General features: G+C 40.8%; 1 protein-coding gene across 1 annotated transcript; it reads right to left on the bottom strand.

Moving 5' to 3' along the window:
- Positions 1–395: 395 nt before the first annotated feature.
- On the bottom strand, positions 396–22938 carry RNMT (RNA guanine-7 methyltransferase). Its single transcript, XM_005153456.3, has 11 exons — positions 22883–22938; positions 21111–21387; positions 18846–18978; positions 17290–17412; positions 15801–15916; positions 11942–12123; positions 11185–11349; positions 9051–9168; positions 5007–5108; positions 2523–2556; positions 396–2207 (listed from the first exon to the last, which is right to left on the bottom strand). The coding sequence occupies exons 2-11, from the start codon at positions 21369–21371 to the stop codon at positions 2170–2172; spliced, it is 1272 nt and encodes a 423-aa protein (XP_005153513.3). The 5' UTR covers positions 21372–21387; positions 22883–22938; the 3' UTR covers positions 396–2169.
- Positions 22939–23047: the final 109 nt, after the last annotated feature.

Raw genomic sequence — 23047 nt, 5'->3', positions numbered from 1 at the left:
ACAAGACTCCAGGTGCTAAGCTTGTGAATGCGTACAAATGCCTGAAGGGAGGGTGTAAAGATGGAGCCAGGCTCTTTCCAGTGGTGTCTAATGCCAGGACCAGAGGCAATGGGCACAACCTGACACACAGGAAGTTCCATCTGAACATCAGGAAGCACTTTTGTATTCTGACAGTGACTGAACACTGGCACAGGTTTCCCAGGGATATTGTGGAGTCTCCATCCTTGAAGATATTCAAAATCCCTTTGGACATGGTCCTGGGCAACCAGCTCTGGATGAACCAGCTTGAGCAGAGGGTGTTGAAACACATGACCTCCAGAGGTCCCTTCCAACCTCAACCATTATGTGATTCTTTGATACGTTGAGTTTTGCTTAAAAGAGAAAAGACACTCAACTATTTCCCCTCATTTTATTATTCTGATTTCTTCAAAAAATAGCATAACAATGTACTTTCCAATGATAACTGATACAAGAAATCTAACAAAACTAGCTTTGACGCACACAAATTTCAATGAAACATTTCAGTACTTCTAAACTCTCAGCATTTTTTTAGCTAGTTTCAGAAGTGCTAATTCTAGCAGACAAGAGTCTTGCTTTCCTTGTTTCAGCAGCCGATCTGACTGATTCTACTGCTTTGGTGAAGGCTATAGGTGTTCTTCCACACAATAAGAAGAAATAAATCAGGAATCATGGAGTAAAGAGTATGACCTAATTACAGGGGGAACAGGAACACAATATAACTACAAACTCAGATAATTTGAACACTTAACTCTAACAGAAATGTTTTTTCTTAGGTTTATTATGTCTTTGCAAAATACTCATAACCATCAACATTTAATCATTTCATCTATATGTGAACTACACTAGCTAACAGCTACTGTTAGCCCAAGAGAGGAGAGAAAAAATACGAAGTATTCACACTCTCTCAGTAGTGGGTGGCTACAAGCATGTGGAAAGCAGAGCAAACACCATGTCAGAAATTTCCAAGCCAGCTCTTAGAGACTGACGGGCAGTTAAGATGGTAGTTAAGCACAACTCTGCCTATTGATAATTAGATTACATCCCCAAAGTATTTGGCTCTGATTTGGGGACTGTTATCCCCATGTACTGGTCTGTATACACACATACACAGCCCTTCTTGCCTGAGTAAACTTCAAGCATCCTCAGATATTATCAGCCTCCCCCCTTCTGGTTCATGATCCAGTACATAATAGAGTTCCTATTGCCTTAAGGACTGCAATGAGGTCCCCATCACCACCAATACCTCATCCTTCGCCAAGCACTCATTTGGAGTTTTATGAAGCAAGTAAGAAACATATCCCAAGATCTGTCTAGTAAGTTTCAGGAGACATTAAAACTGCCAAAAAGGCCAGAGAGTCAATAGAAAATGTTCAGTAATCTAAGTTCAGCAGCTGTTATTCATCACCACCTAGTCATATTTGGAAAAAGAGACATAGAGATTTAAAACTTCAGAAATTTAGTTCTTTCAGAGGTGTTTTGTACAGAACAAACTTGTTTAATCTTGGAAGCACCATGAAGTAACACTACATATCAGCAAGCACAAAAAAAACCCAAGAACATTATGGGACTTCATGTAAACTACACCTTGAATACCACTAAGGTAGATTTACATTGCAGGCTTGAGCGCAGCACAGAGGTGCTCAAACTGACTTAGGTATTACTTGCCACTTACCTCTGCATGCAATGTAGACATACCTTATATGTGTGACAGTATCTAGTGAATTAACAGAGCTCTGCAGTACAACATTTAGGCCCTCATTCTGCACATCAAACTCAACAATGTTTCCATCCATTTCAGAAAGTGCAGGGTCAAGTTTGTAATCACAAACACATTTCTGCTAACAAAACATTTGTTTCTAACATAAACTTGTGTCAAGTTCAAACATGAGTTTTGAGAGCATGCAGATTGCTTACAAATGCTTAAAAAGACTGGTTCAGAATCTCTCATATATACACACACAAGTCCATCTGTCACAGACAGGCAATGTAACTCAGAATCATGAGCTTGCTCTAGTTTTCGATAGTGTCCTGCACACTTCTGATAATTAAAAAATAAAAAATAAAAAAATAGTTGCCACAATGGATTTCTGACCATTCCAACTTGCACATGGATATGATCTCTTCTTGCTGCATCCAGTACATGAAGTTTCACAGTTGCTTTTCGAATGCAAATACCAAGTAAATACCTAAAAAAAGAAAATGGGAGTAAAGTTTTAGCTTCCTCTGTGACTTGATGAGGCTTTCAAAATGCAAAGAATTTGATACTCTGTCCAAAGAACCTATTAGCAAATTACTGAAATTATAAAGACTGTTATGGTTTCCTAGTGAGTAACTCCAGCATTAAATCCCAGCACAGTTTTAGATATGTTTTCATAAAAGAGCTAAGAATGCACAAAAGCAAAATGTTTGAAATACTGCTTTTCTCTGTAACCAACATGCTATTCTACACACTTTCCATCGCAGTCATTCAGTCAATGCCCAGTTTTCAAAACAATACTTACTTGTTGCTTCCCATTCAGATTTACTCAAAGTTCCCTAGAAGGAGACAAAAAAACAAAACCACAATTTCAACAAAAAAATGAGGGAACAATAGCACACCAGTTTAACTCAGGACAATCAAACTTCCACAGACCAACTTCTAACCATCCCACACTGCCTAGCTATTTGGACAAGAGCTACTGGGACAAGAGCAGCATTACTGTAGATACTTACAGAGCATCACCATGGATACCCGTCACTCCAATAACTAGGGCAGTAGGGAACTGCAACACCCCAGATAGCAGAACACACCTAAATTACACAGGTATAAGAAAATGGGCCAAGAGCCTGTGGGGCTGGATGCCTCTGCAATGTGGAGCATGCTGGGTCTATCACTGCACATTGGCATGACTTGACCTGGGCTCAAGCTGTTGTCCAGTCCAAGATGCCAGACATTTGTGAGAAGTCAAGAAGAGGCCCTATTTAACGGTGCTACCACCTTCCCTGAGAACACTGCCTGCAGCCCACAAAAGCTCTATTTGCAAGAGAGTAAATCCCAATCCAACTCACATGTGAAAAAACAGCCTGCCTTGCAGCACAGGAAACCGACTCCTACCTCCGCTTTTCAGATTGAAGCAGGGCAAATGTACAAGTAAAAAACTGCTGCCATCTACCCTACCAATTAAGAAGCATGAGGTAACAAGAAGCCTGTATTCTATTCTGCCCACTCCATTCCTTTGTAGTGAGTCCTCATCGGGAGCATGACTTAGCCCATACACTACCTACTGACCAAACCCAACTACTGATTCACCTTTCAAAACACTAATGAAAAAAGGGCTTGTTTGAGCAGATTTCTTCTCTGCCAGATGATACAGCAGGTGGCAAAAGAGGTCTTTTGTCTGACTTGACCATTCTCATGCTTATTTCTTAAAAGCAGCATTTTTCTTTCTAAAACGTTTAAGATTTCAAATACAGAGAGCAGATTTCTTTTCCCTCCCGATACAGGATTTTTCTACATACAGTAATACATCCTATAAGAATTTAAAAGTTCGAACATGAACAGTAGATAAGCCAATGATTTTAAAAAGGAAAAATCCAAGTGGAACAACCTCAAGCTGACCAGCTTCATGCTATATATCTATGACAATAGGATGCCATATGGTTTTACTAAAACTACAGTCTTTACTTGAACTAGTCTCCAATTTTGTTTCTGTCTTGTCAAAGAACCTCAACACATAAAGAAGACCTAAAGTTCATACTGAAAGAGCCAACTTTGCTTAATCAGGAACTATTCAGCATTAATACTTAGGTTAAACCAAGCCCTTGCGATGTTTCTGCAGCCTGACTCCCCAGTGCACAGACAAGCAAACACACAGCTATATGCTACCCTGAATAGCTAGCCAGGAGAGTCAATAGCCAAGTGGCAGCAGCTCCTGGGGAAAAATTACAGTAAATACTCTCAGACCTTCTGCTCACTTCCCAGGAATAGCAGCTGTGCAGGCTCCTGCCCATCATGCCCCTAACTCTGAGACCAATATGAAACAATGAAAAGCTGTGAAGGAACCAGCTGCAGACAACCCCAACATTGGCATATACTGCTAGGACAGTGGAAGAAAAACCTGTTCATAAAAAAACATGAGAAAGACAGCAAGCTCAAAAAGGCAGCATGTGCATTACAGGACAAGACTAGAAACAGGAAAAAAAAACCCAAACTTAATTTGACCACTGATCTGAAATCTAGTATAACCTCCACAGAGAATGGTTCAATATTCTCTTATTTCTGAAGTCATAAATCAAGCTGCCAAAACAGAAGAAATGCAGAAAACTATGTGACAGAATAGCAGACTAGGTTTTGTACAAGGTAAAGTTATGATCATCACAAAGACAGTTTCTTTCCAATCCAGAATGTGAAGTGAATGTCATATTAAATAAGATCAAGGGTGGAAATACATGGGTTTAGTTTTATGCATGTAGGAATAGCCTAATTCTACAACCTGTTAAAAAAATATCTAAAAAAACCAGCATTTACAGAACTTTAATAAAATCATTTGAAAAGGGAGCTGAATCTTCTTCACCCAAAAAGACAATAGAAAAAAATGTTTAAGATTTCAAATACATAGAGTATTATGAAGAAAGTTTTCAATTCTCCTGTCAGAGGATTAAAAAAAGAAAGCTAAAGCTTTAGATCAGTATTGTGAAGATCCATAAACAAGAACCTCCTTCAAATTAAGAAGAGTTATGTTACAATAGCTGCCAAGGAAGATAGCAAAATATCCTTTCCCTTTTGCGTTGTCACAAACTTCCTAGTGACTACCAAGTTAAGTGAAATTGATTGTTTTGAGTATGGGACTTAAATGAGATGAACTCCTCAGCCCTCCATGGTTTTTCACATGCACAGGGACATTCATACCAATTTCACTGCAGTTGAAATGAAGGCACCACATGTTTGAAAGATCAGGACCTCAATTTCAGACACCATTTGCTCTGCTGAAATAGAAGGAACTTACCAATGGTAACTTTGCTTTGCCATCTTTGATGAACTCTTTTGCATGTTCATAGTCATCAGGTTTATCAGAAACAAGCCTGGAATCACCAAATGTAGAATATGGCTGGAAAACATCAGAAACAGAAAAAATATAAATTGCACACATTTATCACATCAGTCAAGGATCTGTCACAATGCAGCCCAGAACAGAAGTCAATAATTAGGAGGATTTTGAATTCAGATCTCTCCTTTATAGCACCTATGAGATCAGGTCTGATACTGCCTACGTTGCAGAAAATCTGCCACCCAGGATTTATAAACTAACTTTTAGCCTCATTGTCTACAAACAGGGAAAACAAACTATTAAAATTCTGTTCTGTGTACAGCTCATTCTGAGTATTACCTATTAATCTTTCAGAACAGCAACTGAACAAATCAGCACCTCCTAAGCAGAAGTATTAAGAAATGAGCAACTGTAAGATCTCAAGCAGAATGCTTAGAATGCTTTGGTAACACCCAGGAGCTGTAACAGAAGCATACAACTGATTCTTCAATGCTAATATATACTTAGGTCCAAGTTTCAGCTGAGAAAGAGTTAATTTTCTTCCTAGTAGCTGGTGCAGTGTGGTGTTTTGCTTTAGTCCAAGAAAAACGCTGGTAACACACCAATGTTTTAGTTGTTGCCAAGTAGTACTTACCCTGATGAAGGACTTGCAGTCTCTCATTCTCTGTCAGTAAGGAGGGGCACAAGAAGGAAGGAGGAAGCAGAGACAGGACACCTGACCCAAACTAGCCAAAGCAGTATTCCATATCACAGCATGTCATGCCCAGTATATAAACTGTGGGGAACTGGCCAGAAGGGATTGACTGTTGCTCACGCTGGGCTGGGTATCGATCAGTGGGTTGTGAGCAACTGCACTGTGCATCACTTCTTTTGAATTTTCATTTCTCCCTTTTTTATTGTTGCCTATTGATACCAATATTATTATTATTTCTACTACTATTACATTTTACTTAACTTCAATTACTAAACTGTTCTTATCTCAACCTGCAGTTTTTACCTTCTCCCAGCTCTTCTCCCTATCCCGCTCAGGGCAGGGGTGCAATCTAGCAGCTGTGTGATACTTAATTGCGAACTAGGCTCAAACCATGACAACTTAAGGATCTCAGTATATACTTATTAAAGACTCTAATCACTACATAATGATCAGTACTTAGCAATGCAGTCCTCAATTGTAACGGGCCACTAATTTAAGACAACTTCCACTTTCCTAAAAATGAAGCTGATACGTCACAGGCTGTGTCACCACGTTACTGGCAATATGAGCCTATACAAAGCACCATCACTCTGAGTCAACAAGGACAGTCAAGTGCACTTGCAGCCCATGTGACTCAGTTTTATATGTCACTGGACACTTGACTTGATGATTTTATGCTGAAAAAAAAATCTATGGCTTGAGGGAGGAGGGAAGAGCAGAGAACTTAATAAAATCAAAACCTCAGAGATGGAATTGAAAAGCTTCTCTGAAGCTGCTAAAGTCGTCCAGGACAAGAGCCTGAGGATAAAAAAACAGAAACACTGGGCAAAACCATAGCCTCAATTACAGTTAAGTACCATTTTTTTTTCTACAAATACAGCCTGTCCTTCTATTCCTACAAAGATGCTTTCTGTATTTTCAGTCAAAATTCCTTGCACAAAGATCCACTTTCAGTCTCTGTTGAGGAAGAAAATGGATTATGGTTACCACTGTCTGAAACTAGGCACAATTCCTGTGCTTTTGCTTACTACTCAATAAAAAAATAAAGATTTGCCTCAAAATTGTGATTTTTGTCTACAAAACTGAATCACTCTGTTGGGTGCAGGTGCCCAGGCACTGGTGGCAGGGGCTGCAGAGGTGGCCTCTGTGAGAAGAGGCTATTGCTGCCCCATGTTGGACAGAGCTGGTTCCACCAGTCCAACAGACACCACGAGGCAGCTGAGCCCCTCAGCCAGGGGTGTAGCACCTCTGGTAAAATGTGCTTTAAAAAAGCATAAAAAACCTGCACAGTAGCTATGAGAAAAGAGTGAGGAAAAATGTGAAACTACTCTGCAGGTCAGTGCAGAAGGAGGGGAGGAGGTGCTCCAGGTGCTACAGCAGAGATTCCCCTGCAGCCCATGGTGCAGACCATGGTGAGGCAGGCTGTGCCCCTACAGCCTATCAAGGACCACACTGAAACAGATACCCACAATGCAGCCCTGTCCTGGGTTCAGCAGTAGCAGTCATTTTTCTCCTTCTCAGTAGCTGGTGCAGTGATGTGGTTTTGACTTTCAGCCTAGGAACAGTACTGATAACACCGATGGTTTTAGTTGCTGCTCAGTAATGTTTACTCTGACCAATGACTTTCTGAGTCTCATGCTCTGCCAGGGAGGAAGGGAAGCCAGGGGGAAGTAGAGAGAGGACATCTGACCCAAACTAGCCAAAGAGGTATTCCATACCACAGCACGTCATGCCCAGTATATAAACTGGGGGCAGTTACCCAGAAGGGCTAGATCACTGCTCGGTCAGGTTGGGTATCGGTCGGTGGGTGGTGAGCGGTTGTATTCTCTTCTCTTGTTACTTCCCTTATCATTACTATTATTGCTGGTAGCAGCAATGATTTGTGTTATACCTTAGTTACTGGACTGTTCTTATCTCAACCCGTGGGAGTTACATTCTTTCAATTCTCCTCCCCACGCCTCCGGGAGCTGGGAGGAAGAAGGGGGACAGTGAGAGAGAGGCTGTGTGGTTCTGATTTATGGCTGGGTGTCGTGGTTTAAACCAAGTCCCCCAACTCCCGGAGAGTTAGGAAGGAGAATCCAAAGAATGTAGCCCCCACGGATTGAGATAAGAATGGTTTAATTGCTAAGGCATAACACAAAACCCCTACTGCCATTTACTACTACAAATAATAATGATACAGCAAACAACAAGTGAAAAGAATACAACACCCCACCAGCCACCGACCCATAACTCACTCCACCCTGCCCGGCCGAGCACTGCGTGCTCCCTCCTCCATTTTCCTCTCCAGCTCCACCCCTACAGCCCTCTCTTTCCCAGTATGCATCCTGGGCATCATGTGCTATGGTATGGAATACCTCATTGGCTAGCCTGGGTCAGATGTCCTGTCTCTCCTTCCTCCCGGCCTCCCCTCCTCCACCTGGCTGGAAAAAACCTTGAACAAAACACCCTCAAAACATGCTCAACCCATGACACTGGGCTTAAACCACAAGCCCATAGAAGACCACTGGCTGCAGCAAGCAGACATTACCAGCAGGAAGATGCAGCCTGTGGAGATCCCACACAGAAGCAAAGTCCTGGCAGAATGAGTGGCCTATGGAAAGCTGCCCAACCAAGAGCAGGCTTTTTGGCAGGAGCTTGCAACCCCATGAAGAACCAACCCACACAAGGTCTGTTCCTAAAGGACTGTGCCCCATTGAGACAGCACCCACTGGAGCAGTTTGTGAAGATTGTATTCCTTTGGAGGAACTCATGCTGGAGCAGGGTAAAAGTGTGAAGAGGAAGGAGAGGCAGAGACAAAGAGGTATGGACTGACCACAAACCCCATTCCCCATTGCCCTGCACCACAGGGTGGCGAGAAGAGGTAGAAAGGTCAGGAGTGAAGCTGAGCCAGGGAACAAGCACCGAGTGGGACAAAGGTGGTTTTAGACTGGTCTGGTTTTCACCATACTACTCTTTTTTCCTTTTTTTGGTAATTAATTTAATTAATCTTCTCCAATTTGACAGTCTGTTTCGCCCATGACAGTAACTGCTAAGCAATCACCCGTCTTTATCTTGACCCACAAGGTTTATTTCTTATAGTCTCCATTTTTTTGGGAAGAGGGAACAAGAAAGCAGGTTGTTGGGTGTCTGACAGCCAGTCAAGGTCAACCCACCACAGTTACACTTTCAGCTACAGGAGTTCAGTTCTTCTGTTGGTAGCCCTTAATTAATCACACAGTGTTCACAAGAGGAATTTCAATTATTGCACAAATAATTAACAAGATGTAAAATAGTATTTAAATGAAACAACTTAACTTCATATTTACCTCCAAGGCCTGCATTCTCCTTAACAGCATTTTATGCTCCTCGTTCTTGATTTTTTCTTCATAGAATTCCCGAAATGTCATTTTGTAGATTAATTTCATGCCATGCTTCTTTGCCATTCTGTCAAAACAGTAAGCTTAATTAGGGAAGCTATAAATTATTGCAGTTTTATTTTCTAAGGAACAATTTTAAGCCACAGTGACATCTTATGGTATACACTAGGATTACACTCTTTCTAGAATTTGCTTTCTTAGTAAACATTTAAATGAAAAAAATGCACTACCACCATAAACTGTGGGATTTTTTTTTAATTAGGACAACAAAAATTCATACAGAATTAATTTTAAAACATTTTAATAGAAAAACATCTCTTCTCCCAACACACAGAAATACATTCTGTTTGGACTTACAGATAGACTACATGAATTTCCCTAAGTATTACCACCTTGACATGTCACATATTATAGATATGCGCCTCTCTCTGCTAGATTTAGTGCCTTATATCTCAATTATATGTATGCCCTGTGGTCATACAATACTGAAGCTACAGGTGTCAGTGGCAGATGTTTGTATCTGTCATGGAGAACTATGAATTGTGTGAAAATATACAGGTTTGAAGGGAAAGCTTAATAGTATTTAACTGCCATACTAAGCTTGAATGACATGAAAACACAAAAGATGGAAGCATCTATATCCCAGGAGACAGGCTGGAAAAGGCAAATCTGAATGTACACAGAGGAAACAGCAAAATGCATGCTCCCACATGAATACGATTTAGAGGAAGAACAGATAAGTTGTAGGAAAAATCCTATGAACATCTGAAGAAAGTTGACAAAGACAAGGCAGAAGAACAGTGATGAAGGTAATATACAAGGCAGCTTGCTGAGGGACTAAAAAACACTTTTCTACTCTATATTGTAAAGAAAAGTGGAATGAACCTCTAAAAAAATAAAAAAAGATAAAAGAAGAAAAATCTGACACCACCAAAAGTTTTCTGACAGATCCAACATATCATAGAATCAACTTGGCTCAAAAAGATTTTTAAGATCATCAGATACAGGCATTCTCATGTGAAACATAGTTTAAGTCTTCACAACTTCTGACCAAAGCACTTCAACTGAGTGCAATGGAGAAATCACAGCTGTGTATGAAAACACAAGAAACCATTGCATTTGGAGCAACAACAAAAAGTTAAGAACTGAAAAATACAAGAAAACTTGTGTGACAAGCTTGAGAGGTGGGCTGATGCCAACCTCATGAAGTTTAACCATGACAAGTGCAGGGTTCTACACCTGGATCAGAGCAATCCCAGGCACAGCTACAGGTTGGGCAGAGAAGAGATTCAGAGCAGCCCTGAGAAGGACTTGGGGGTGCTGGTCGATGAGAAAATGAACATGAGCCAGCTTCAGTGTGCGCTCACAGCCCAGAAAGCAAACCGTATTCTGGGCTGCATCAAAAGGAGTGTGACCAGCAGGTCAAAGGAGGTGATCCTGCCCCTCTACTCTGCTCTTGTGAGACCTCACTTGGAGTACTGTGTGCAGTTCTGGTGCCCTCAACATAAAAAGGGCATGAAACTGTTGGAACAAGTCCAGAGGGCCATGAGGATGATCAGGGGACTGGAGCACCTCCCATATGAAGACAGGCTGAGAAAGTTGGGGCTGTTCAGCCTGGAGAAGAGAAAGCTGCATGGAGACCTCATAGCAGCCTTCCAGTATCTGAAGGGGGCCTACAGGGGTGCTGGTGAGGGACTCTTCATTAGGGACGGTAGTGACAGGACAAGGGGTAATGGGTTAAAAACTTAAACAGGGGAGGTTTAGATTGGATATAAAGAAGAAATTCTTTACTGTTAGGGTGGTGAGGCACTGGAATGGGTTGCCCAGAGAGGCTGTGAATGCTCCATCCCTGGCAGTGCTCAAGGCCAGGTTGGACAAATCCTTCCATGGCATGCTTTAGTGTGAGGTGTCCCTGCCCATGATGGGGTTTTGGAACTAGATGATCTTAAGGTCCTTTCCAGCTCTAATTATTCTATGATTCCAAAAATAGAATGTTCCATAAATATCACACAATGACATACAAAGTAAACAAATGCTTATTATGTTTCACAGCTTTCATTGTATAATGAATTTAAATACTTACTCCTCCAGTAATGGAAAGTAAACCAAGAACTCGGGGACATCAACCACTTCTTCCAAATGGAAATCATACTTGCAGCCAAACAAAGGATATTCTCCCTTCTTTTCAAATTTTACACTGTATACATCATTCCCAAATGAACTGGTTTCTGAAGCTTCAAGCCGCTTTCTATAAGAGATATAATCAAACATTACTTGACCAGTTTTTAATTTAACAAACATAGAAAACTTTTAGACAATTTAACAAGCATAAAAAAGCATAAGAGGTCTGAAAGTGTTTCTCCCAATACTACAGCATTCAGTGATCTCTCTAGCTTCTCACCTCCCTTACCTAACAAGGCAAGGAAACCATGAAATTAGAAGATGCGTAATAGGTTTTAAGTTTATCATTCCTATACAACATCCTAAGGACTAAAGCGAGAGTCTCCATGGACAAACTACGCTTCTTGAAGCAACCACAGCAAAACCCTGACAGTTATTCTCTAGGCTATGGCTATTTTGCTGTAGCCACTACAGAGGATTTATGTATGAAGATCTATATATACTCTAAGCAGAAGAGCCACAGATGCAAGAGACAAGGATTAGTACAGATTTATCTGTTTGAGTCAAGTTCACAAGTGAGATTCTCCTGACTAGAAACCAAAATTGTTGTAAAAAACCTTGCATGTTTGCACAAACATATCAGAGCACTGTAAGAATGATCATCACTTAACAATGCTTCACAGACTTTTGAACAACTAATAGAATATAAAAGCACTTACACAAGTTCAAAGCTATTTGGAGTTGTGCCAATGAAATACCCTCCAGGAGAGAGATTCCCACAAGCGTTTTTAAGCATCATGTCAGCCTGCTCATACGTCTCAAATGAATAATGGTAAACAAACTGACAGCTGCAAATGTCAAAGCGCATATCTGGATCACTGTACTTAGAAGACAAGAGATCCTGAAATAGATTAAAAAGAAGAAAAACAAAAAAGTGTGTAACAAAAGCTACAAAGCCAAGCATAATTCAACTAACTCTTCCAAGAAAGACACTACTCCTGTAATTCTTTAAAGCTTTTCCTTTCAGTCCCCACTCCTTTACAAGTTCAACAAGAGGAAGATGAAAAAGAGTAAGTCCTCTGCTACACGGAAATCCATGCACAACATCTGGGAACAAGAATGTACACCCACATTTCAAAGTTATTATGTCCCCAGATTCCTTTCATGTTTTCAAGTAACACCACTATACTGAAAGACCAAAACCCAATGTTAGTTACCTAATAACTTCCAGAGGCATTTTACTGCTGAGGGTTTATAACCAGTCACTATTCTAGCAGAAAACAATTATAAAATTAATTTTCTGTTTATTAAGCCTCCATCATAAGAACTGACCCATTAAACATATAACTGAGAAAAGGAGGAGTTGTTTTAAGTATAGCAATTTGCACTGTTCACCAAGCTATATTTCTCTGTATACTAACACACATACATATATATGTACCAACACACTCCTCCCCACCCAAGACAAAATAACCAGTAACTCTGAAGAACTCGGTGACTTTGGCCTCTTCAGGAACCTGCTTAGTAAGGCTCCATGGGATATAGCCCTAAAGGGCAGGAGGGACCAAGACTGTTGGTTGATATTCAAGGATCATCTACTACAAGATCGGGAGTGTTGCATCCCAACTAGAAGGAAGTGCAGCAGGAGGGCCAGGAGACATCCTTGGATGGATAAGGAGCTGCTGAGGAATCTTCAGAGGAAAAAAGAGGCTTATAAAAGGTGGAAGCAAGGACAGGCAGTCTGGGAAGAATACACGAATGTTGTCTGGGAGGCTAGGGAACAGGTTAGGAAAGCTAAAGCCCAATTGGAATTAAGCTTGGCTAGGGATCTTAAGGATAACAGGAAGGGATACTGTAGATACATAGTGAATAAAAGACAAACTAGGGACAACGTAGGCCCCCTCCAGAAGCTATCAAGAGAACTGGCTACCCTGGATTTGGAGAAGGCTGAGGTTCTGAATGACTTCTTTGCCTCAGTCTTCACTGGCAAAGGCTCTGACCACATCACCCGAGTCTTGGAAGGCAGACGCAGGGACTGTGGGAATGAAGACCCTAGGCCCACTGTAGGAGAGGATCTGGTTCGAGACCATCTTAAGAACCTGAACGTACACAAGTCCATGGGACCTGATGAAATCCATCTGCGGGTCCTGAAGGAGCTGGCAAATGAAGTTCCTAAGCCACTGGCCATCACATGTGAAAAATCATGGCAGTCAGGTGAAGTTCTCAACAACTGGAAAAAGGGAAATATAACCCCCATTTTCAAGAAGGGGAAAATGGATGACCCGTGGAATTACAGACCAGTCAGTCTCACCTCCGTGCCTGGAAAATCTTGGATCAGATTCTCCTGGAAGGCATGCTAAGGCACATGAAAAGCAACAAGGTGCTTGGTGACAGCCACCACGGCTTCACTAAGGGCAAATCCTGCCTGACCAATTTGGTGGACTTCTATGCTGGGGCTACAGAGCTGATGGACAGGGGTGGAGCAGTTGATGTCATCTACCTGGACTTGTGCAAAGCATTCGACACTGTCCCACACGACATCCTTGTCTCTAAATTGGAGAGACATCAATTTGATAGGTGGACCACTGGGTGGATAAAGAACTGGCTGGATGGCCGCATGCAAAGAGTTGTGGCCAATGGGTCGATGTCCAGCTGGAGATCAGTAACGAGTGGTGTCCCTCAGGGATCGGTGTTGGGACCGATCTTGTTCAATATTTTTGTCGGTGACATGGACAGTGGGATTGAGTGTGCCCTCAGCAAGCTTACTGATGACACCAAGCTGTGTGGTTCAGTTGATACGCTGGAGGGAAGGAATGCCATCCAGAGGGACGATGACACGCTTGTGAGGTGGGCTGACACCAGCCTCATGCAGTTTACCCATGCCAAGTACAACGTCCTACACCTGGGTCAGAGCAATCCCAGGCACAGCTACAGGTTGGGCAGAGAAGAGATTCAGAGCAGCCCTGCAGAGAAGGATGCTGGAGAGGCACTCAGGACAAGGGGTAATGGGTTAAAACTTAAATGGGTTAAAACTTAAACAGAGGAAGTTTAGACTGGATACAAAGAAGAAGTTCTTTACTGTAAGTGTGGTGAGGCACTGGGATGGGTTGCCCAGGGAAGTTGTGAATGCTCCATCCCTGGCAGTATTCACGGCAAGGTTGGACAGAGCCTTGGGTGGCTTGGCTTAGTGTGAGGTGTCCCTGCCCATGGCAGGGGGGTTGAACTAGATGATCTTAAGGTCCTTTCCAACCCTAACTATTGTATGATTCTAAGAACTTCAGAGCCCTTGAAATTTATCAGGTTAAAGCTTGCCAGAGTTTGACCCGGTATTCAGTAGTTCTCTAATTCTCCTTGCTCAGGCCTCCTTTATGCAATACTACTAGCCACCTTAAGTAATACAGGAGCACACAAATTCTCCCCAAGGACCATGATGTGGATTCTGTACTTAAAATATTTCATACTTAACAGTTCTACCAGAGTTTTCTTCTCTCCCAGACTTCCATCCACCCACTCACTTCCAGACTCTATCAGTTCATCCCACATACTGTCAATGTTCTGTCTGTGCCAAGACAAAAAACGGGCACATCACATTCCCGTAGCAATTGATCTGTTCATTTACTCCCCCTCTACACTTTGAGAAAGAAATAGGAAACTGAGAAACAGAGGTGGGCAAAATCAGACAAGCTGCTAGAATGAGATTTTGCACTATATACAATATAGATTACAGAGACATAAAGTCAGGGAGATGAACTTTTGTGTGCATAGACAGGCAGGACAATGCATATCCCAGATATGTATTTAAGACTAAGCTGTAATAGTGACACAGAAATATCCTTGTCTTTCCTGCTCAAGGCTCTTTCCCCTCTCCCCCAGGTTCAAGCTGAGAGGAATCTGCAACAGACTGTATTCTTGAGAAGGAGAAGCAACCAAGTATCCAAGCAAACCACCCTTCCTGCAAGGCTAGGAAGAACGGGTTCAGCTTTTCCACAGATATGCTGGAACCAGGTAGGCTCTACCCTTCAGCCTGCATTTCCACAAAGCTAAAGTAGTGCTGGTTACAAGACCATTTCCTAAGTCTCAGTAATGTATTCACCATCACCTCCAGACAGCCTAAGAAATCTACTCTATGAGACAAGTTTCGAAGATATGTATTACAGTAATTAAAATGCTGTTAGAAACAAACAAACAAAAAAATACTGGGAAAAGCAAAATATACAAGTCAAATCAGAACATGTCCCTTACTCCTTCCAGCATAAAAATACATTCTGCTGGCTCTCAGAACTCCAGAGGTAAGTAATCATTCCCTTCCTCTTGTCAACTGAAAGGAACTGAAAGCAGCAGATTTATTATCTGAGAAAGACATCCAGGCTTCAAGAATGTTATACTGTAAAACAGTAACAAAACTACATCTTAAACCAACTTTCCAGTAACACATTTGGCTGATTCTCCTAACAGTACTCCAATCTGATCTTGAAAATATATACACGTCAAAAATATTACAGCGCTATCACCATTTCCTATACCTGCTTAACAAAAGAACATTAAGCCTCCAAAACATTAAAAGCATAGGCACCTTACCTTGGTACTATCCGCTTGTATAAATTCTGCATCAAAAATACGTTCATTATAACGACATCGGGCTTTCATGTCTTCATATCGCTGCTTGCACTGTTGCACAGAAATGTCAGCAATATCTATATATGGAGAAAGAAATTTTGAGAAACAAACCAAACAAGTGTGTAAACAACCACTTTCATATTTCCAATTTCATAGAATCATAGAATGGTTAGGGTTGGAAAGGACTTTAAGATTATGTAGCTCCTACCCCCCTGCCACAGGCAGGGACAACTCACCTTAGACCATGTTGCCCAAGAGCCTGCCCAGCCTGGCCTTGAACACAGTTTGTAGAAAAGGAATTTAATTTGCAGGAAACATCTGGGGTTATAACTCTTCATGATTGTCAGTCTTTATTTCAAGACAAAAGTTGTAATCTGAAGATTTTAGAAAGCTCCCATTCTCAAAAGTACAAAGCAAGCCACCAAAATTTCAAGTAATGATACTATGTGATTGATACTAAGTACCATCAGCCCAAAGTGTCTAGTATACATTAGCTAAAACAGTTCAGCCCTCAGAGTTTCTCAAAAAAGTACTAAAAGCTCTTCATCTTTTTTCAAATATACAAGAAGCTGAAATGCAGTTATTTCTGACATATATGATATATCAGTATGTATCATCATGGGAATTGTTTTCTAATTTTCTTTTTAAGACTGATCCTCTCAAGCATCGAGTTTCATTGAATAATAACAGTTTGCACATTTTTTTAACTAACAATATGCAATAAATTTACATGAGAACTTTGTAAGTAAATTAATTAACTGTATTTGAAGACTGCCAATAGAACAAGGCAAGAAAGAGCTGTAAAATATTAAATATCCCAGAATAATTCACACTAAAGGGATGTTATGAAATTTTGGTATCTAATTAAACTTGAAGTAATACTCCCTCTGATTATCCTTGGGAAAAGAGAAGATGGTATCTCCCTCCCAACATCTAAGCAAACTATTTAAACGAGAGGTTTTTTTAATCAGTTTTCAGCTCTTCCCCTTTCTGAAAGTCTTTCCTTGATTCTAACACCCAAAACCATTTTCTGTCACAACACTGCAAGGTTTCTTTTGTTTGTTCATGCAACCTTTGTGTGTTTTCACAACAGTTAAAAAATACTGCAAGATAGCATGTGTGAGAAAAAGACATGAAATACAACACATCAGTCTTTCTCCCAGTGCTACACTGTGCCTAAGACTATCTGTGGCAACAGCGTGTCTCTTCAGTGATACTAGTTTTTAGTTACAAGTTGAACAGAAAGCTATTACACAGAAAATCAAAGTTTCTTATATTTATGCTGGCAATCAAGTTTATGTCTTTAGATTAAAAGACAATAGAAGACTTTTTGACAGAAGGCATACTATTGCATTCTTGGGCTTACTAAAAGAAGGAAATAAGAAAAGACTCGAGATGCACCCATAAGACACTAATGAACTTTCCCTGCGAAGTTATTTTGTCTTCTTACCAGTACAGACAAGTTTTTTAATTCTGCCTTTTTTCCATTTCAGTAGGTCTCCACCTTTGCCACATCCTAGATCCAGAACAGATATATCATTCTTTTTCTGTCGTACCCGGTCTATAAATTCACCTAGAAAAACAAGAGAGAACTCACATACAGGTCTCTGTAATCCACTTGTATTGTATAGAGAAGCCTCAAGAACCGAAACGGTGTGAGATTTTTAAAACATCTCAAAACTTACTTTGCCTAGAAGTCTTCTCAGCATTAGACTTACACCTCTCTTTCTAGAAACCACTAATGATTAAAGGAACCACAACATTTTAAAATTATGGAGAAGATAATTAATATTTTCTGTGCTTAATGTGCTTTGCATGTAATGTAACTCGATTGCTGTACTGTTTCACTGGCAGACAAAGGCAAAACTGCACACCACTAAAGAACCACTCTGTGTGTGAGTAAACAAACAGGGTTCCCTTTCATTATCACTATAATGAAGGTAGATGTTATCTGAAAGTATGGGAAAGCCTTTTGCAGAAAAGTAAAAGCCAATTAAATGCTTCAGCCACAACATTTCCTTGCAATCACATTACACAAATGTGTAACATTTTCCACTCACTCTCCTATGCCTTGCAATAACATTAGGTACTTGCTTGCTGTCTTCTTGCCCTACATACACCAGTTTCATTTTTTCTTTTAACTTCGCTCTGCCTAGATTATCTCTGACTGATGTTGGCATATTACATGAAACATATCCGCATGCTAGCAACTTTTCTTCTCAGTAAGAGACATGAAATATGTTCCGATACATCTCTACAACACACTACTGAAATTTATTGCAACTGAAAGTCTTCAACACAGGCTTCAGGAACAGCTTTATATAAATCTAAATATTGCTTCCAACTGCTCTGACACAACACAACAAAAAGCAGCACAGTAAGACAAACAGTGCCAACATCTCCTGGCATAGATCCCTCTTCATGAATCTCTGCTGTTGTGCCAATAATTCATTTATTTGTTTGTAGGTATCTGACAGTTTCATTTCCTCATTTTGGAATTAATTTGTGGGACAGCAGATTTTGCCTTTCATAAAAAGCTGCTGACTCTTAAAGTACTGTATCCCCTAGTTTTTAATCTTTTACACTGTTGACAATAGGCAATACAGAAAAATACCTGAGTTCAAGTTTTCTGCAGAATTGATTAATCGAGATCCAAGGACAGACTGCTTTAGGAAAAGGTTAAGAAGTTATTTGAGATAGATCTAAATAACAGCTCAATCTAAGAAAGACGGATTCTTTATGATTTAAAGCTGTACCTTTATCTTTTAAAATGTCACAAAGAGCAGTTTCCAGTATGAACTTTTTCTAGTGTTCAGGTCACTTGATCTTTAAACCTTTAGCATACATCTAGCACTCTAACAATAGCATTTTATTACACTTGAAAATCTCACTATGTATTAAGAGACAAAGTGTCACAATCAACACCAGCAGAAAAAAAAATTACATTTTGATACAAAAATTAGTTAGATTTTATGAAAGTCTAAGTGATCAGTTAGAGAAGCTTACCAATGAGGACGCTCTTTGTCCAATTATTAAAGTTTCGGAGGTAGAATATGCGAGACTGGCTACGTTTTTCCAATCCAACTTCCTGAAGCTCATTATAATGTGCAGCTACAGCTTGCCCATGGCCTACCTTACACTGTAGAAAAGAGGGAAGGAATAGACTCAAACATGTTAGAAGATACGTTCACTTTAAAAATTTAAGACAGTAAACAAATAATACTATTAAGAGCACCATCATTATATATATATATATATATATATATATATATAAACATTTTCTGTATCTGTCCTGGTACTGATGTCAGCACTTTTCATTATCACACAGACAACTGCCTTAAAAATTTTAATCCCCTTTTCAGTTGGTTTGAGTAATTTCTGACAGATGAAGCCCAGCATCTTTTCTTCATAGACATACTTAATTTTCAGTTGTCTAATACTCTTATCACTCTCAAGTAATCAGTTTCATTCCCCTTAAGCCTAGGATTGAAGAAAGGATGCTCCTTCTTGAGGAATTTTAAGCTTCTTGAAAAATGCTGAGAAATTCAATGTTTACATCTAACAGAAGAGTATAAACTGCCAATTTAACCAAAATGCCAACTAGCTGATGTCACATAAAGCCCCAACAGAATGATTCCACTGCCAGATCTTTAGACAGACTATGGTAAAGGAATGAGAGTAATGTCAATGTATCCCATTTAATGCTTAACAGTTAGCTGTAGAAGTGTCTCTAGCTTAGCCTTAACTGTAAATGCTCCAAGAGTTCTCTGTCCCATGTAACACAGAGAATCAGATCTTCACCTTGAAAATAATCTTCAATTACATACACAAAATTGAAACAAAATAATAATGTGGGGAACCAATACAATTTCTGTGAGACACAAAAGTGTTTGAAATAAAAGTACAAACTAGAATGAACGATTCTCAGTTAAAACTCAGAAACATGTTACAAAGCCCCTGTCAGTATGAATTCACACAGCAATTAAAAACATTCCCCACAGCTGACTACAAAAGTCAACATCCAAGTATTCTTCAAATAGCAATTCCTCAAGGGAAAAAAAGGTTTGGATAACTTTAAAATACTACATGAGTTCTGTAGTGTTTCATATCATTTGGGCAACCTTTGAAATGAACACAGAATTCCTAGGACCCCATTATCCTTTTATTACCACAACTTAGCTGACATAATTATTTTGACCATTTCTAATCTTTTTTAGGGTAGGCACAGATGGCTCCCTGAATAACTACTGAGGGTGACGAAAATGAGAACAGCTGACTTTGACAAGTGCAGAGGACACATTAGTACAATCTATTAACACATCTCAGCTGCTGCAAGCACAATTGCAAACAGCCATCAGGAACAACATCTAGATGCTGGCAGCTGCATTCAATGCAATCACCTCTCTACGTCCTCAAGCTATGCAAAGTCAATGTATTTCTTGTCCATCTAAACCATATCCAAGAGCTACTTTATTAAAAATATGACAGGGTTAATAACATTTCTATCACAACAAAGAGCACTTTTTATTTTATTAGATTTCTTAGCTTTAAGTTAACATCCTGGAAAAATTCTGAACAGAGAAACAAAACATTAGGTCAAAAACATTTTCAAATTGTACTCGAATATCCCAAAAGATCATAATTAGACAGCATCAGTTTCTGCAAGCTCATACATAATAAAGGACGGCATCATATTACCTTTTTTACCCTCCCAGTTAAAAGGACAAATGTTTTCTGCTACATCTGCAGTCTTCAAACAAAAAAGCATCTGTAAACCTTTCAGTATTTCACTTTGCTAACAAAACATACTGAAATTATATCACAGAGGATGAAGTTTGTAGTGTTCTAAATTATATGTTACTGAGGAAATGAAAGGACAAAATTATCTTATGGAGAACCTCAAGCACACTACACCAACACAGGAAAACAACATACAAAACATGAATTCAAGATACGGGACTTGGACTAATGCCAGTAAAACCTACACTGCACTACCAGATTGCTATCACACAGGCAACAGAACAATAGTCTTAGAATTGGAGTAAGCACATGCACAGTTCTCTCAACATTCTAGTTACTAGCCCTCTTTCTCTCCCATTAAGCCCAACATAACTTCTACACCTGTTATTTTGCCAGGAAGGTACCCAGAAACTTTGACATCTGGTGTTTCATACTGGTTCACATATGCTTAATATCAACATTTTCAATATTTTCTTGAGCAAAGGCTTTGAAACAGGAATTTCAACATAGCTCAAAATAAATGATACTCACTGCTTTCTTAGGGGGTTCATCTTCAGAGTCTAAATTCTTCCCTTTTGCTGTGCCATCCTGATTACCACTATGGACTTCTTTTTCATTTGCAGTGGACTGAACTGTACCTGAAGTTGAACTATCGCCTTCCTGACCAATATCTGAATCTGCTTCTAAAGTACCAGGTGTTTTCTCCACTTCTTCATCCAAACTCTTCTTTACTTCCTGCTCTTCACTGTTGGTTAAATCCGCCATTTTTGAAAAGTGAGTCTCCTTGTCCATTTATCAGAACGGAAGTCTATAGAGGGGAAAAACCGAACAAACCACCAACTATTTTCAGTGTTGAATTTTTTACTTCTGGTTACATTCATGACCTTCAATTATGCTGGCATTACAAAAAATAACACGAGTTTGCCCTAGAAAACACAGGCTTCAAATTTAACCAGTTATTTTATAAAGATAGCACAATTTCAAAGTACTGTCACTGCAGAAAGATCAAATTAAGAAGAACTTTTACTCCCCATGTTTCAGTCTCTTATCTACCTTTATTGACTCAATGGCAACATGCTATTGCATTTTGAGCCTGTAATCTCCCTTTTCCCCTCCCCATAAAAAGTAAACTACAAGCCACTTTATGTTTAGAAACACAAGCTGACAGAGTCCCTCAAAACAGTAAATTCATTATTTAATCTATTTGCAAATGAATACCCTCAAACAAGAAATTCAAGGTGTTTCTTAAGAGCACATTTTCATCAGGAGTGGATTTTCAAGTTTGCCAAGAATATCCACTTTGCCTCAAGTCTCACTAGTACTAGGAATCTTCAGCTGTAACTGAGTTGCCTTATCTCCACAAACATCTATACAGTCTGTAGGACAGGAAATCACTGTTACATGACCCATTCAGCCTCCATCACATCCTAGCCTTCTCTACACCACTATCAGCAAACAGGACATACACTTTCTAATACCGCACAGCAGAAGATAATTTGGCAGCTCCTTTTCTGAAACAGTAGCTTATTTTAGTCTAACAAAAACCATGCACGCTCCACTGTGCACAGGTTTAAGCCTCCTAACGAGAACCAAAACGCATTAATTAATCAGACCACTCATACAGAGACCCCAAAACGGTTTTTCTCAAAACAAATGGCCTCAAAGCATAACTTATGGAAACAACTTTTCTATTATGCTACATTACCTAACTCACGCTTCCAAAGCGGCGGACCCTTTCTTAGCTTCACCCGGCTGTCCCAATCAGTTTAGCTGATGTTTTTAAGGCCTAGATTTAGAAACTATCCGAATTTCGCAACCAACGAGGGCAACCAAGTTCTCAGGAGCAGCTCCTTCGAAGAGAGCTCAAAACGCGACGGGGAACGGGAGACGAACGGGACTGTCCCCACGGACCTTAAAGTCGGCCGCGCAAAGAAGCGACAGTCACTGCAGCGACACCCCACTAACGGGGCAAGGCCGTGGAGTCTTCTCGCTGCGTCACGGGCGATTGAGGGCGGGGGTCCGGAAGCCGACAGGCGAAGCGCTCCCCCTGCCCGCCGGTGGGAGACCAGACCCGGCCCACCACAACAACGGACAAAGCGCGCGCCTCCGCGGCACCACCCACGAGCCCCAGCGCGGCCGCAACCGATTGGCGACGGGCGGAGGCGCAGCACGGCCTCGGCCCCACCCCCCCGGCTGCCCGCGGAGCAGAGGGCTTGGGGGGCGCCGCCCGCCTCACGTCGCCAGCCGCACCGCTACCTCCCGACGCCGTCGTTGGGCCGCCCGTTAGGGTCTGCAGCACTCACCCAGCCGCACACCACTCCGCCATCCTGTTTGCAGAAATGACGCCTTCCGCGGTGCGGCAGCGAGCGTGGCGCCGTCACATCCGGTCTCGTACTACGGCGGGGCAAGACTACGAGCCCCAGAAGGGTGTGCGAGAGGTGGGTGAGTTGTGCGCCTGCGCCGCGGGT

Source organism: Melopsittacus undulatus, chromosome 1 (assembly GCF_012275295.1).
Source record: "Melopsittacus undulatus isolate bMelUnd1 chromosome 1, bMelUnd1.mat.Z, whole genome shotgun sequence".
NCBI lineage: Eukaryota > Metazoa > Chordata > Aves > Psittaciformes > Psittaculidae > Melopsittacus > Melopsittacus undulatus.
Note: the sequence above shows the minus strand (reverse complement) of the source record. Positions and strands in the feature narration are given on the sequence as shown.

Coding starts and splice junctions, on each gene's coding strand:
- RNMT (XM_005153456.3), bottom strand. CDS start 21,371: ATGGACAAGGAGACTCACTTTTCAAAAATGGCGGATTTAACCAACAGT. Junction 18,979..21,110: donor ATGAACCCCCTAAGAAAGCA/GTGAGTATCATT, acceptor TCTTTTCTACAG/TGTAAGGTAGGCCATGGGCA. Junction 2,208..2,522: donor ATCTGAATGGGAAGCAACAA/GTAAGTATTGTT, acceptor TTCTTTTTTTAG/GTATTTACTTGGTATTTGCA.